Source organism: Syngnathoides biaculeatus, chromosome 3 (genome assembly GCF_019802595.1).
Source record: "Syngnathoides biaculeatus isolate LvHL_M chromosome 3, ASM1980259v1, whole genome shotgun sequence".
Classification (NCBI taxonomy): Eukaryota; Metazoa; Chordata; class Actinopteri; order Syngnathiformes; family Syngnathidae; genus Syngnathoides; species Syngnathoides biaculeatus.
The window spans coordinates 23,613,264-23,630,964 of NC_084642.1; the positions used below are offsets into that span (position 1 = coordinate 23,613,264).

General features: G+C 40.5%; 1 protein-coding gene across 2 annotated transcripts in view; it reads right to left on the reverse strand.

Annotated features, from left to right (window-relative positions):
• Positions 1 to 13,675: 13,675 nt before the first annotated feature.
• LOC133498273 (protein kinase C-binding protein NELL1-like) overlaps positions 13,676 to 17,701 on the reverse strand; it is a 216,065-nt gene continuing 212,039 nt past the window's right edge. For both annotated transcript variants that reach the window (XM_061814900.1, XM_061814901.1), the window contains one exon: positions 13,676 to 17,522. In XM_061814900.1, coding sequence (XP_061670884.1) covers positions 17,472 to 17,522 — 51 coding nt within the window. In that variant the 3' untranslated portion in view covers positions 13,676 to 17,471. The remainder of the gene's footprint in view (positions 17,523 to 17,701) is intronic.

A 17,701-nucleotide genomic window follows, 5' to 3' on the forward strand; every position in this document is an offset into this window, starting at 1 on the left:
ACCAGAATTAATTTTATATTTGGGGGGTTTTAATTAACAGAGACAGAAATAGCTCAAGAGATCAAAACCATTACTTTCTACTTTTTACGAGTCATTTGGAATGAAAATAAATAAATAACAGTCAGCATATGCCAGTCCTACTTGGTATTTGAATCCCAAAATAGGCTGGCGGTGTTGTGACTTAGGACAAAGTACAGGTAGCAACAGGAAGTCAAGACAGATGCAAATGAAATAAATTACTTCCGAAAACGCAGAACGCTAATAAAGATATTTCTACCTTCATTTTACAAGTGAACTAGTGCTCTGTGGGGAGCGAAAAAACAGATTTGTCTGATAGTGCTGTGACAAATTGTAATGAATGTATTCATATACTGTATGTCACCACTCTTTATATAGTACATGTGTAATACAGTGGCAGCTTCAGGGCTGCATCTGGCCTGCCGGCTGCCTACTTATGGCCCCCATACTGGTACGGCCCTAGAGCACATCTGATAGGTAGGCGTGTAGTCGGCGCAGGAGGGAGAGGGTTGGAGGTCGTGGTCGTGTTCCTTTTTAACCGCTCCAAAAAACACCCACAGTCACACGCGACGATAACCCTTAAAACAGGTATGCCATGGTAGGCGTTTGGGTAAGTTAAACACGTGGCCTACAGAGCTTTATTTCAATGCCTTCCAATCTTCTACATGCATAATGTAACGTGACCAACGCGGAACACAGGATAGCTGACTTCCTGTGTACGCTTTGGTAACGAACATAATCAGGGTTGATGACATGATTGTGTGAAGGTGAACTTGCGGAAATGTGGCTCTCTTTGTGGCTGGTGTCTTTGGACCGTAGTGAAATGATACATGTAAACATGATAAAAGCACAAACACCCAAAACAAAACATCTTTTTTATTTTGAATTTTAAAGTTGCAAGGGGTCCCCTTCCCCATTCACCTGAGCGAGGTTTGTGGAAGTAGGTCGTGCTTATAGCTTACTGTATTATCCATTGTGAAGGAGATTTCGGCAGCGGTGGGTGACCATTTCCTCTCCCACTACCCACTTTGGTGGGTTGAATTCAGGGGCCTTTTCAGACGCGTAGGACGACAGTTAGTTTGAAGTAATAGCTCTGTGGTTTTTGGTGATGGAAAAATGTATTTCTATCTGTAACTGCAAGCATTCACCACCAGACAACACAAGTGAGCAATTTCCACTCGCTTGTGGATTTTTTTGGGTCATGTCCCTTTAATGCCAGCTGAAGCAACTGGCCCTTTTCTTTTATGTCGTCTTGTGAGTCTGTGGTTTGAAAGCGTGTTTCTCAGCGTGGTGAATAAATTGTCACATATTGCTGTGGAGGCGCCAAATGTTAATCTAAGAAAGTAGTCAGCTCACCTAACGTTAGGTATGGCCGTGTATAGAGACCGCACTTTGAGAGAAATTTACATGTTTACTGTTTTTCTTCATTATATTTATTTATTTCACTTTTAATGGCTGAAAGAAAATGGAGATTGTATTCGAGATGACGATGGTGTTAAGCATCCATTTAGAATCTACACAACAGCCACCAAACATCTGTATAATTTACAAATTCTCATGATAATTTATAGCTAAGTATTCAAGTAGGTTCTGCATTTATGGGCTAGGAGCAAATAGAGTACGACTTAATAATATCTTGAGTGCCCTCGCATGTTAACATATTACAACAACGAAGGGTTAAACCCATAGAACTGACTCCTTATATCCCCCTAGTATCCCCGTTTGGATTTACTTTTAAGCTAGCAGTGCTCCATAGTCTGATAAATATTTGCAATTGCCACGAGAGCAGACTAAAAACTGCTATTCTTTCTTGGTCAACCTCTAGAGTCTGCCCTCAAATATTTCTGCTTGACACCCGCTGCGTACCAGATTGCCTTTAAACCAGGCCAAAGCCTTTTGGCAGCAGATTTTAGGCTTGGCCGGCACGGATAGCTGCACAACTTCATAGATGTGTGGATGTACATGGCAGCATGGAAGCCGCAACACTGCCAGTAGTGTAAGGTAGTGATTAAACTCCACTGCTACTTCTGCTGTCAGAATATGGCAAAATATATCACTCTTTCAATCTGCTTTTAGTCCCATTAATTTGTATTCTTTGCTACATGAGCTAATTTATATTTCTTAAGTAAAACGGATAGATCTCTTTCCACAATGGAATCCGACACCTAGGATCAAGCATCCTCACATTCAAAATTCAACACTGGTGTCCGGAATTTTCATTGCAACCCCCATCTCTCCGGGGTTAATTGACTCTTAGAATCCATTTCTACTTGTTGTACGTCTCTGTTGCCAAAGCCATATCAATATCTTCATTATCCCAGCAAACAAAACAGTCATTCCCACCATAACAAGCCACCTAACAATTTGTGTACCCACGTTGCTGGTAAGAACTCCGTCTTGACTACAGTGTACACTGAGGTGTCATGAGTTTCCAGAGGCTGCTCTCCATCTGCTCACAAAGATAACACATTCAATTTCATTTGTGCTGCAAGCTGAGCCACACTCCTCTTCTGCTCTGCCTGTGTTAGAGGAACAAGAAAAAAGACAAGAGCAGGATGTTGGAAACAAAATCCCAAAGGGCACTTCAGTCTGCGTGCACACTCTAAATAATTAACTACTTGTAATACGTAAACTGCACAAACTAAGATGTGTGTTCATTCTTTGGCGAGCAAAAAGTGTTAGATCGTAAATGCAGGTAGATTTCACATACAATATTTCTCAGTTGCTAAAACAAAAACTCTATTGCTTGAATGAAATCCTCAGTTCCCTCAAACCACTTATTGAGTTGATCACTCTTTTGGTTGAACCCTCAGCAATTTTCACCTAGTTAGACCAAACTTGGTAACATATTGCCACCCACTCAAAGAGATTTTGCACTCTGATGCACTTATGTTGCAAAATAAGAAGCACATGGAGCAAAAGTGCAACTCAAATAAAACACAGGGGTCTCAACTTAAACGCAGCAACTTAAAATGGACTGCACTTCTGCTTAATGATGAAAAGAACCCAAATATAAGAGTTCAGTGATCACAGGGTTAACCAGTTTGACTAAGGGAGAGATGATTAGAGAAACAAAGTCTGAGTTAGAGATGCTCGAGGAGGAAGTTAATATTAGAAAAAGGACAATTACGTATTTCAGATGAAATACCGGTAACGTTTGTAGACCACTGATGCGGTAGAGGTAAATTTTCCTGGTATGGGTGTGCCATTTCTCCTCCAAACGTGGTGCGCATTACAGCACCAAAGAGTTGACATTTTTCCAGTATTTATTCAGCAAACTTTTTTATGAGGTTGGACCACTCCCCCAACCCCCCCCAAGCCATGGGGTCTTGCATGGTGAGCAAGCAAAAAAAAAGGCATGGTGGACGACTACATTATACAGTACACGGTTTTCCTTGTGAAAACAGTGTGATATATGTATATACGTACATATACACACACACACACACACACACACACACAACTCTATACCCGGACTCATTTCCCGTGAGAGTTTTGTCACCACCACCATCAGTTTTGTTGTTTGAGTTGCGTCACTTTGTCATCGATTTTGTTCATAACTTTTATTAACAGAATCTCTAGGCACAGCCGAGGCATAGACCGTGTCCGGTTTAGTGGCCTCAGCATCGCATCTCTGCTCTTTGCAGATGATGTGGTTCTGTTGGCTTCATCTAGCCATGGTCTCCAGCTCTCACGGGAGCGGTTCACAGCCGATTGTGAAGCGGCTGGGATGAGAATCAGCACCTGCAAATCTGAGACCATGGTCCTCAGTCAGAAAAGGGTGGCATGCCCTCTACGGACTGGGGATGAGATCCTGTCCCAAGTGGAGGAGTTCAAGTATCTTGGGGTCTTGTTCACGAGTGACAGAAGAATGAAGCGGGAGATCTACAGACGGATCGGTGCAACGTCTGCAGGGATGCGGAGTTTGTATCGGTCCGTTGTGGTGAAGAGGGAGCTAAGTCGAAAGGTGAAGCTCTCAATTTACCAGTCGATCTACGTTCCTACCCTCAACTATGGGCACGAGCTGTGGGTCGTGACTGAAAGAACAAGATCCTGAATACAAGCAGCTGAACTGAGCTTCCGCCGCAGGGTGTCCGGGCTCTCCCTTAGAGATAAGGTGAGAAGCTCAGTCATCCGCATTGAGAGGAGCCAAATGAGATGGCTGCGGCATCTTATTCGGATGCCTTCCAGACACCCGGACGTCCCAGGACACGCTGGAGGGACTATGTCTCTCGGCTGGCTTGGTAACACCTTGGGATCCCTCCGGAAGAGCTGGAAGAAGGGAAAGGGAGGTCTGGGTATCCCTGCTGAAGCTACTACCCCGCGACCCGACACGGAAAAGCGGAAGAAAATGTATATATATAGTAGCACTAAAGAGAATTTTTGTGTTTTGTGTGAAGTGTTGGAACATTTTTGCAATGAGGATTATTTCTACACTTTTGTGATCTGATTGTTGTCTTCCTTTCAGTGAGGTTTTTCAATTTGACTGACTCTGGATTTGTTCTGAGGCGAAGGTTTGTGTTTGCAGGAAGAGTCAGTTAGTTTGGTTAAATTAGCTTGAATTTTTGGATTTGTGTTTAAGCTACAGTATTAGGACAACTGGTGTTGGTTTCAAGAAATGTAAGCAACTGAGATCGGCTGTAACCAAGTTACATTTTACCAAATTTGAGAGTTGGTGGGGTTGAATCAAAAAGTTTTGGAACCACTTACCTTAATGATGTTGCTGAGGGACCAATTCTGAGCCATCATTGAAACATAAACCCTCTAAGATGTTAATATTCACAAGCTCCCCTCCATTTGCACTGTTTGACAAGTTTCTTTTCATAATTTGATGTAGCAGACCCTTGCAACAATGTGGGTGTTGAAGCGTATTCGAATACCACAAGGAGAAACAGTCTTCAGGTGTCCCCGTTGTTTTTCAGACCCATTTTTGAGAACATTCATTTCTGTGTGTGTGTGTGTGTGTGTGTGTCAGAGAGAGAGAGAGAGAGAGAGAGAGAGAGAGAGAGAGAGAGAGAGAGAGAGAAGAGAGAGAGAGAGATACAGAGAGAGAGATAGTGAGGATGGTGGAGCTAGATTTTTTTTCTTTCCCATTTCTAAGGACCATTGTCCTCCATCAGGCACAGCAGGATGTTATCAGCCTCAGCCAGGCCCTCCTAGGTATGTGTGTGTGTGTGCGTCTGCACATATGTCTGGACGGGGGAGGGGGGGGGGGTGTTTGAGAAAGAGAGAGAGAGAGAGAGAGAGAGAGAGAGAGAGAAAGAGAGAGAGAGAGAGAGAGAAGAGAGAGTAAAGGTCTGCTTGGTAAATAGGACTGGCACAGATACCGTAGCACAGCTCTCACTGGGTAATGCTGGCAAAAATGTTAAGGGAGCCCAAAGAGGGAAATGAATATGGAGAACACCCACAAATCTTAAAATGTGTACTTATTTTTATCATAAAAAAGAACCATGCAGGAGTAATTTGGGTTTCTTTCTTTGGCGCTCCACTCCAAGTTTTGATATCGAAACAGTGACTGTGTGTTAACAGACAGGCGTAGTGAGAAGAAAAATGTCCTAAAAATACATAGAGTACATTTGCAGCCGTCACACCCCGTCACTGTGGGTTGGCCATAGGGGGCCATACCCACCCACCAAGATGCTTGTGCTGTTCCGCTTAAGACACGGATTTTTAAAATCTTTACAGAAACAATGGTGTCAGTGTTGGTGTGCAAATTTTTCCAATTGTTTTTTTTTTGTGTGTGATACTGTGTGTTGTCATGCTTGATGGCTGTAAAATATGTACATATTTGTAAATAATTCATGCTGGACAAAGACTTTGTGGTAAACTGGCACACTTACAGTACAAAAAGTGAGGAGGGACATATTACAGTGGTATAAAGCAGTGTTTGGCAATGCCTTACTTGAAAACCCAACATGCAGTTTTCTTTTGTGTCAATCATCACTTTAGCACTTGTACTGGAGTGCAGGCTGTGCAGGTCAGGGCTGTAAAATGCATAGAAACCTACTGCATACATAAGATACCCCCTTCAGAGGGCTGGCACCTCCACCATGGTGGATGTGGCCACCGTGTTGGCAACAAAATCTGCAAATTGTATCCATACGATGGTGATATAATGGCCAAATACAATCAAAAGTAATGGTGCAGCCTTAATCCGATGAGTTCTGACTTGAAGTACTGGTTGATACATCAAGTAGAAAATGGGTCTATTTATAATGTATGGACTGTACCGTAAATATTATTAATGGTAATACTGTATTTCTGGCAGGTGTAAGTACTGTCTGGAGGGTAATAATAATATTTGGACAACCCAATGCATTTCATGCTTACCTTCGTAAGACTGACTTGTGTCACTTCAAGCAATGGAAAAAAATAAAGAAGTTTGGATTGGTTTGCAGATGGATTTTGTCTACTTCTGCTCAAATCTTGTCTCCATCCTACTAATGTAGAGTTTGCATTTTTCACCATTTGTCTGGGTGTTCAACAGGTATTGCAGCTTCCTCCCACGTTCCCAAATCTGATTGCTAATGGTTGTTTGTTTATATGTCCCTTGCATTTGGCTGGCGATTATTCAGCGTGTAACCTGCCTCTGGCCTAAACCCAGCTGGGTCCAGCTCAACCACGATTCTTCCGAGGATAAGAAAAGGGATGGATAGTTTAACAAGTGTTACAACCTCCCTGCAAACAAACTACGTGAACTTTAAAAAAAAAAAAAAAGGAAACTATGCAACATAAACCCATGGAAAATGGTATACAAAATATCAAAATGATCTAAGTCATTAACAATTAATCTATTCATTCTAAATTATGACATTTATAATGATTGGCAAAACATGTGTAAAAATATACAATTTTATGTATCTAATAAAATTCTGGTCAAAGAGATGGAAAAGGCTGACTAACTGCACAGCGTGAAGGGTTAATGGCAATACGTATTATTTTAAATGCACAAGACAACATTTGGATGGCTCATTGGAGTTTCATCTGCTCAAACACTTTCTGAGGTATCTGACAGTGAGCTTCCGTTACCCCAAAAAAATCTAAAAGAGCACATACATATTTTCTATGATTGTCACTAAAAAGCAACATTTTGTATTTATTTTCTTCCTATTGAATGGTCATAGCATTCTTTCGTTTTTTTTGAATGCCTTCACAGCATGTCGAAGTGGCATTTGGTAGCATTTCTTTTTGTCTCATTGCACCCATTGAGTCACCAATTGGCAGTTCAGACAGGGTGCTGTCACACTGCTGCGTTCACATCCAAATCTTCAAAGCCAGTCAGTGAGAATGCAGACGGCTGCAATGAAAGGGTTGGAGGCTGCAGCTCGTCCTAATATGAATCTGTCAAGTCATCACAGAACATCTATTGATCATCCAAACCTGGCCCACTTTCTCTCCTACTTCCAGTTTGAAGGTCTTACAGCGTGAATAGCAGCAACTGGAACGTTGTGGAAAAATCAGAGTTGGTGGAATGCATAATTAGCTGTTATTCAATATCTAGTGTTCAAAGTGTTCTAATTTTTTTGAGAAGCCATGACTCATACCTCTGAATGTAAAGCACATAAACATGGATTTCTGTAATGCTTGAAAATGAAAATCTGCTCAAACATTTTTACATTCCTCTTTGTGTTGATATCAATCACACTTTTATGCCACAAAGGGTAACCTGCCAAAGAATTCAATTGAAGGAAAAGAACACTTGACACCATGCAATAACACAAAGACAACATTCACTTTGCAGGTCAATTTAGATTTTTTTCACCCAATTTGACATATCTTTTTTTTTTCATGTCAACACAATTCTATTTTTTTCATATCCGACTCAGGTCTCTTTCATTAGTGGATAATAATCGGATATGTGTTCAAAGAGAGTGCAATTTGGATGCGCAAGTTCAATGTGACATATGAGGGGCCGTTAGGAACATTATTCAGGATTAGCTCTCACACTGACTATTCATATGCTCTCTCTCATGCACACACACACACACACACACACACAAACACACATGCACAAGCACACGCACACGCACATACAGACACTCCTGAAAGCCTCTTATAAAACTTGTCAAACACACTCATTAACACCTGCAAAACGCGCTTATAAAGGCTAGTAAAACACTCATGCGCACGATTGAAATTTTTGTTCTCATAAACATGAGTCAAATGTGCTCGTGCACATTATTGCTCCTCACACGTGCATGTCAATCTCATTCATGGCTTGGATGTCACTGTAACATTTTTTACATTTATCAAAGTAGGTTGTCTTCCCCAGAAATAAGTGTATCAAACTTTTTTTTTTATATCATACAATCAATTCCATTTTAGTTATGACTCAACATTTAAATATCAGATTTGGTGGTTTTGTCACAGACTTTCTCAAAACACGTTATGCTTTCTTTCAGAAGTATAAATGAAATTTATCGTAGCCAAGAGGTCACCATGCTAGGGTTAGGGTTAGCGTTAGGAATCACGCCATAAATATACTATTTCCTCTCTCTCTCATTCTGTCTTTCTCGCTACATTGTAAGTAAGTTAATTTGGTTACCTTATAACGGCAATACACAATTTTGAGGTTTAATGGACAGTAGCTTCTACTACTTTAATACAATTTGTTCCAAGATGGTGGTAGGAGTCCAGGTGTCTTGGATTTCACAACAACCTCCCCATGATAAATAGATATAAAATTAATTTGCTGTGATTCAGTGTCGACCAGTCAACTGGGATGGGCTGCACCTCTCCCCTTTCCCCAATGATGTCAAGATGCAACCATAAAAAAATAAATGAAAGAAACAGATCAGACAAAAAGATTAAAATACAACGACAAGCATAGAAACAACTTCAACTAAAATACTATTTAAAACGATTGTACTTTGACATTGTTAACAATGCTTTCAATGATGATGATGATGCTTTCAATGTGAGGCTCACATCGCACTTGCCATGATATTGCCCAACAAACACTTTCAAGATAGATCATATCTGGAAAAGACACCTGGCATTCAAGGTCTTTTCAATAATGAATTCATGTTAAGTACTTTTTGTGAACAGCACTTGCGCTCTGGGGCTGTATGTCGTCGCAATTTAACTTTGTTTGCCTGAATAAAAAATGTTACAGCTTAATATGATGTGAGAGAGAATTGATGATATTGTCCAGGCTGTGTGTGAAGGTCACGGTGGATCCTGATGAATGATGGTTTAATTGTTGTGTTTTTTTAATCAGAGAGAGACAGTTTACCGAGACACATCATCCTGAAAGAATCCAGATGGTCAGCTCTGACACAAATATTAGGGCTTTATCGCAAGCAATGGGACAAGCCAAAGGGAAAAGCACAAGAAGAACAAGATAACGAAGAAGAAGAAGAAGCTATTGAAAGCTTCCTAACTGCACACTGGAGTGGTAAATGGATGCTAACCACAGCTAACATGCAGCTGAACAGCATAGCCAAATGAAAAAAAAAAGTATTGGAATGGGAAGGTTAATTGTTTTGTTTTTGTTGTCTACTGAAGACATTTGTGTTTCAGAGAAAATTATGAATATGATACAAATGTTCAAAATACCAGTTTTAATTTCATGGTATTTACATCTGGATATATTAAACAAGTCAGGATAGAGCCCCTTTTGTGTGAACCCACCCACTTTTCAAGTGAGAAAAACAATTGCAAAAGAAATGATTAAATTAACTCAAAATGAATGGCATTTAAAATTTGGTGGCATAGAAGCTTACTTGCAATAACTGCATTAAGTCTGCGATCCATTTAGATCACTAAACTGTTCATTTGAAATGCTTTTCCATGCCTTGGGGCCTCATTAAATGTCCTGTATCTGGATTTTTATAAATGCATGCATTAGAATGAGGCAGCGTATATATTTATTGGCAAAGAAGCAACCAGGTCCAGTAGGTCACACAAATGCCTTCCAAAGTACACAACCAGAAATACTTACACAGCGCTCCACTGTGACACTGGGTTAAATAAACACTTAACTGCTCTGTCTGCCCTCCGATCAACAGCAGCAGTGAGGCGGCCTTGTCACTAGCTCAGCTGCACATTTTAATTATACCCCAATTGATTGCTCCTAACATCAATAAGGCATTTAAGCTGCTTAATCCTTGTTGCGTTAACGTGAACAATGCACACCTTCTCTATTATGTCTTGCATTCCTAACAGGCTGCCCTTTTAAGGAATGCTGATAGAGAGGCGAAATTGATCGAGGATGGGGTGGGGGGAGTGTGTGGCCTTAGTATTGTAGTAACTTTCTATTTTGCTGAACTGATATACATGAAACTGCCTCTATTGTATGCTTCTCTAGAAGTGATTTAAAATTCTTTTATATTTCATTAAGTTGTTTTTAATACAGTAATACTTGCTGTATTCATCTCCCCATTTACCACCATACTGTCGATGAGAATTGTTCTTTGTGGGAGTCATTCCATCATCACTTTGGTGGTGACCTCTGTGGGTTCAGCCCATGAATGGCAAGCACCCGTGGGTGGAGCCTCCCTCCAGGCTCACAGGACCACAATGAAGATGGACAGACAAGTCAGGGATGCAACACACCTGGACCACAAGTGTCAGAGCAGAAAAAACAGAGAAGCTGCTATACAGTTAACAGACACTAGGTTCATTGATTTACCCCCCCCCCCCCCCACACACACACACACACAATGCTGACCGCCAGTCTTGTTCCCCCAGAAGGGACTTCACTTCTCTATGGAAGATAAAGCCATCCATACAGATTGGTGGGAAATAAATCCTTATGAAATGCCTGGGGATCTTGTGTTACATTAAATGTATTCTCCCGTGTTTGTGTTCAGATTTAATCAGAGAGAATTACTTGCTTATCTGACACCACAACCAAAACTCGTATATTGCTGTATGTGGAGTGCTGCATAGTCTACATTCCGCACACTTTCTGTCAAAATACAGAATAATGTTCTCAGGGCATTGAATCGATTGCAACTTGACTATTCTGGATGTCACATAAGACCTTTCGCCTCTCATTCAACCGGGCTTAGTTTTGACAGCACTCGCTATTTAGGTGTGGAAACGTAACTATTTGTCCTCCAAGTTAGAGGCAAGCTGCAAACCAAGAATGTTATCACTCTTTTTGAATGCAAAAACGGCAGTCATTAAGATGGCGTGCTCACCAATAGCAGTTGCTGGGTGGAAACTCCCTCATTAATATTCCACTGAGTTTTAGAAGGTTGTGGAATTGCCTCAATATGGGCAAATTGAGACTGTATTTTTTTTATTGTATTTGTTATTTGTTGGAGGCAGCGACACGGTGTACCGAAAGATAGAATAGGATAGTCTCCAGCACTCCCGTGACACATGTGAGGATAAGTGGCTCTGAAAATGGCTGGGTTTTAATGGAGGCAGAATTTTTGGCTGTCTTTGGAATGGTCTAATGGACAGAATCATATGTGGGAGGTACTGTTGAAGCCAGAAGTTTACATACACTGTGCAAAAACATCATATTTTGTCTCACTGTTGTTGTGTGTGTTTTTGCACAGTGTCTGTAAAACCTCTGGCTTCAAATGTAGGTGGTGCTGTAATCCACCTCCTCTGTTGAGACACGTTTTGAACCTCTGAGAAAACATGGCACGAAAGAGAAGTGAAAGAAGCTACCTACATTGAGGTTGAATAACAATTTCTGAAAAGAGGAGGTGGCTTAAAAAAAACAAATACTGTACACATACACATACAATGGCGTCCTTTCATTTCTGCTGAGCGAAACGACTGTTGTATGAACTGCCAAATAACACATGAACATCCTTTTCTTGTTGGGCTTTTATTTTGAAGTTGGCTGCCAGTTTCTGGCTGGTATGTTACCGTAATACACAGTATGAACAATCATTGTGGTGGCAGGCTCAACTTAAACGGGGGGCTTGCCTGACTCCAGTTTAAATTAATCATCCATCATATACTGTGTCCACCAACATCCACAAATCATGTTCAATTGTTAAGGATGCAAAACAAAAAAGGCTAAAACGGATTGTTTAAAATGGTATAATACGGTAACAAACCCACCTGCAGTAAATATCCAACAGTATATTACGTTATAAGAATATAATTCATACCTTTTCTGTTGTCATTGCCAATGTTGTCACTTCCTATGTTTTAACTATTTATTTGACAGCTTAAGAATCATGTACCCATCCATCCATCCATCCATCCATCCATCCATCCATCCATCCACCCATTCTTTTCTGCTGATCTACGTCAGGACACTGCAGGGCAGCACTTCAAGCAGCAAACCCGAGACTTTCTTCCATCCCTCTCCCAGCCACTTTGTGGAGCTCTTCTGGCGGCATTCCAAAGCCACCCAGGAGATGTAGTCTCTCCATTGTGTCCTGAGTCAGTCATTGGGTGTCCTAATGATGGGAAATTTTCAGAACACCTACCATCCATGACCAAAGACATGGCCTCAGATTTCGAGATGCAGATTCTCATACCCACTGCTTCAAACTTGGGTGCAGGTCGCTCCAGTTGAAGTTGAAGGTCCCTGCTTGAAAACGCCAACAGAAGCATTTTATCTGCAAAAAGGAGAGAGGTAATCCTGGGGGCAGCAAAATAGACCCTTTCAAAGTCTTGCGCCAAAAAATTCTGTTCAAGTGCAGTCTCAGGAAAGTCAACCATCTTCAAAGAGGTTCCAAGCCTTTTGAGATTGTGAGCGCAGCGATTGGCTCGCAACCAGTTCACGGTGTACCCCGCCTCCTGCCCGTTGACAGCTGGGATACGTTCCAGCACTCCCCAAGACCCTCGTGAGGATAAGCGGCGAAGAAAATGGACAGATGGATGGATTCTTGCTCTTTTAAAAACACATTTTAGCTGCGTGTTAGTGTAAAACATTAAATTGGATGGTGGGCAACATTTTATTCTTTACCAAAAAATTTAATTCACTGTACTTCTGTTCATGTCTCAAATCCCATCCATCTATTTTCTATACTACTTGCTCTAAATGCAGTTTTGGGTGAGCTGGAGTCAATCCAAGCTGACCTTTTGGGTGATATGCTTGGTAGATCCAGGATAGTTTCCAGTGGATTTATAAACAAACAATCATTTTCACTCACACTCATACATGTGGACAATTTAGAATCTTCAATTAACCTACCATGCATGATTTTGGAGCGTGGGTGGAACTCAAAGTAAGTAAGTTTCTTTCGGCTTGTACCGTTAGGGGTCGCCACAGCGTGTCATCTGAAATGAACGCACATATTTGTTTGGCACAGTTTTTACGCTGGATGCCCTTCCTGACGTAACCCTTTTCAGGGAGTGTAAGCCCCAGTAAGATACGAACCCTCAACCCCTGGTTTACCAAAGCAATTCGCTAACCACTGGGCCACCGGGCCACCCAGCTGTGGGTCAGACTCAAACTGCCTGGAGAAAATCCACACAAGCTCAGTGGTCCAGTAACACACCAAAATAATTATCTTGACTGCAATTGATAACATTTCCTTGGGCATATAGAAAATGGTGTTGGATTATAAAAGAAAAGATGAGAGGATTTTATTTTTTTAGGATTGCATGCTGGGATTGGATCAGGATTTCTTTTTGTTGGATGGGGAACAAAAGTCCAGAAAACGTCGACTTCTCTTGACAAAGCCCAACTTCAAATGATGTTAGCTGCCAGACTAACCCAAACAAACACAACAAGTAAACAACTAAAATATTTATTAACGGCAGAATGTTTTACAGCAAACTCTCATCACAACACAGTCTTCAAGTCAAATGACACTTAACCCTTTGAGTACAAGAACAGTTAATGCACCGAGTGAATTTTTCCAGTGTTCATCTATCAAAAAACATGAAGCAGATCAGGATTGAGAAGCTCCAAAAGCTCTTTCTTCTTCTTTATTTTTATCTTTTTTTCCCCCTAAGTTAGACATAACAGAGCAACACAATGGCATGTTTTGTTATGGAAATGACTCAAGAATGTTTCTTTTCCCTCAACACTGAATTTTGATTTTTTTTCTTCTTTCTTTTTGTATGTGTACACAGTCCTATTTTTTTCTGATTATCGTACAGAGATGTCTCCCATCAGGCTTGTCAGTGTAGTGAGTAGTCAATCGAACAAAAGCACACAGACTAGTCTAATCCATAAAGTTGTCCTAAAGCAGTGAAGAGAAAAACTATGGCAGTTACTAAAAGGGTTAAGGCAAACATAGAAAAATAACTAGCAATAAAAACAATCTACAACTTGCTTCTCATACTGGACCCAAAACACTCCTAAGAAGCTCTAGTTAATGAGAATTATTCACATTAGTCTCTATATTCTTTACACACCCCTTCACTTTACAATTTATTTACAGTGAAATGAGCAATAATACAGAAAAAAAGTCACTAAAAGGAACACATTATGCATGAGCACAATATTAATAGAAAACTGTATAATTTCATTATATTGTCAGTATGTAAAAACATTTACACAGACTTGTAATATGTTAACTGTATTTTTTGTTCGATCTTTCATATCAAATAAATCAACAGCGTGGGCAAAAAAAAAAAGAAAATGGTTTTCAGTGATGTTTTTACAAACGTCTGCATTTGACTGCTGTTTAACGTCAATGAGAACAGATACCATGAATATCACTTGTTTTGCATTTGTATGCTGACTCTGCACAGTTAACAAATTCGGTTTTACAAACGCGATGGTGGGGAAGGAAGATACATGAAGACACGCTCCTACGAGATACAAATAGATGCTGGACGAGACAAGGTCACCGTGACTGAAAACTAAAAGCGGTGGCGCAGCTCTCTGCGTGCCGCCGTCCCCTCCAGAGGCACAATGACACAGCCGATCACAAGATGACCCTTCAGGTTTCACAAGTCCAATACGGGAAGGTCATAGGAAGGGACATTTTGCAAATTGATGAATGCACATGCAATTCTGTCCAGCTTTGTTTCTAAAAATCATAAGAACAACAACAACAAAATACCATATCTGGAAATTGCTAGGTTGAATTTGTCCACGTCGCAAAAAATGCTGTTCATAAACTAATCATCTTACTAGCCAGGTACACCTGCACAAACCAATGCTATATAAATACTATGAACATCATATTTTGGCATATTTTCAACATACATTTTAGCAGTTTAATTCCGGGGGTATGTATTAATGTAATGTTAATAATTGTAGTACAGCGTTATATCGGACTGAAGTGGGTCTATATTTATAGGGAAATAATTCCTTTATTGTAGCTAAATAGGCCAAAAGGCTCAGAAGGGCCTGTTATTTTATGACTGTCAAAGGTTTGATTCCCTCAGAGTTGTAGACATAAGTTGGAGCAAGTGCAAGAGCATCTTTCAGCATGATGCAATCGTGCTCTACTCATCTACACAATCAAAACTGAGCGTTATTATTTTTGGAAAGAGAATAACATTATTGTGACTATAAATAGCTTTTGTATCGAACCTCATTACATTGTGCAACTGTGCGAAAAAGGTGCACTGCTGCTACTTCAATACAGTAGCTGTCTTCTTACAGAAACCTGAGCCTGGCAAACCAAATGTTCTGTAGGGTGGTCCAAGAGAACCTGATATAATTAATTCATTTTAAGGGCTGTAGTTGCAAAAAACCACAGATAGTGTTCAGAATCCATCTCATTTCTTGGGGAAGGGGGGGCTGAAAAACAAATTTTACTGACAGTGATCGACTAAGGGTGATGAAAGGGACACTTAGGGGAAACAAGTCCTCTCAAGACTCACATCAATATGATTGAGAAAAGGACATGAGTGAAAATGGGGTGTGAAAACATCTGTAGTGTTGCAAAAAGAGCACAGACATTTTCTGTCTTAATGAATGTGACCGTCTGTAAGCAGATTTGACACACTATGACCTGCTGGCATACTCAAATCCAGACGAAGGGGGCTTTAATTATCTCTCTTTCCCCTTTTTATGTCTTGCTGTCATTGCATGGGTGACATAAGTGAAAAGCTCGGCAGCCCTGGCTACGACAGAGCAATTTGACCAACATCGATATCCAGCAATTTAATCAATGTCTACCGCTGCCGCCGGCCTACAGCGTTGTGTGCCACATCATCACACTGCTTCAATACACGGTGGAAATCACATGCAGTTATTTGACAGTGAACTTTATCAGTGAGAAGCGCTGAAGCGTAAGAAAGAATTACAGACCAAAACGTGAATATCTCACTCCCCATTGAGAGGGCCAAAACTCGCCGGCTTCAAAAGGCCTGCAAGCCTGGGGTAGGCTTAAGCAACTTTGCGGACATATCATTGTCAAATACTGTGCGAAAAATCCCAGACCATTCAGACTTACGTTTTGAGGGGATATACATTTTTACAAATATGTACACATTGTATTTAAAATTTCCCAATGTTGCAATGTATAATTCATACTTTCTATTTTTGAAATTGTTTAAACAAAAAACATTGTGATTCATGTTAAGAACATACAATTTGAGCCTCGTGTTAACTTGCAAGTAATATCAATAATCATGTTATTTTTATATATTTTTTTCCATTTGCATAGCTAATATTTTCATTGCTGCAGAAAAGCTATGACTAAAAAGACAATTAAAATGCAATGGTGGTATTTTTTTTCCCCCAATCGGAAACACCACATTCATTTTCAAAATAAATTTGGGGTTTGTTCTCTTGTTCACTCTTTTGTTGAGGTGAGTGCTGATGAGAAGCTACAGTGACTCACTATTGCTCCTTGAGGTAAAACTTCGTATTGCATGGCTAAAGTCAGAACGTCAACTTGGAGATATTGCTGTAAAATGTTTCCACTTTGTTGGACAATTACCATCGGCAGCCTTATCCCTTCACATCCAAGCGACTCTCCCTTTTCCCAACACTGGGTTTGTTTTTAACTTAAATATTGCTACATGTAAATCTTGAATTTAAGCAGATTGATTCCTTGCAAAGAAAATGTGTTTTGGCGGGCCACACTGGTCTACAGTGCTTGATTGCAAAACTTCAGAACAAAACACAGTTGATAAACATCATTAAAAGTAAATGATGTTTTTGCAAAAGATGCTTTCAAAGGTGATCCATTACATCTTGTATAGAACGTCAACATCTTTTAAGAACTCTCATGGACTTAATTAGCAGGTTCTTAAAACTCTCAATGACACCTCTCAGTGATTTGTATCTGGTTTGGCGCTGAAAAGATAATAGATAATCGCTAAACAGAAGAAAATCCCAAAGATGTACAACAAGGATGCGAGTAGCTTCGACCTTAGACCCCTCCAAAGCTACGCACAGTCACATCCCGCCAACAGAGTTACAGGTGGAGAAAATACTCAATGTCTCAACCAGTGTGTGATTGTGTTTTCCATGTACACACTGGCATACACATGAACGTGCAAGTCTGTCAAAAGAAACAAGGGCTCAGTTGTTTAACGAGGAGTGGACGTGGTGGCCCTGTGGCAACAGGAGGAGTACGGAAAGGTAGTGAGAGAAAGGACTCAAAAGAAGCAGAGCTTCAGTTGTTCTGAAGGCAGTCAAGATCCACCGAACAGCAGACGTTTCCATTCTGTGGAGGGCACAAGAGAGCACGGAGCAATGAGTCTTTTACACTTGGCCAACACTGATATCCCACAATGCAATAGAGTGACAACAGTGAAACAGACAACAACAGCCTTTACAGTATACTATAATGTACTGCATATACAGATAATATAATTTGTACGATTCGTGGATTTTTTTAAAACC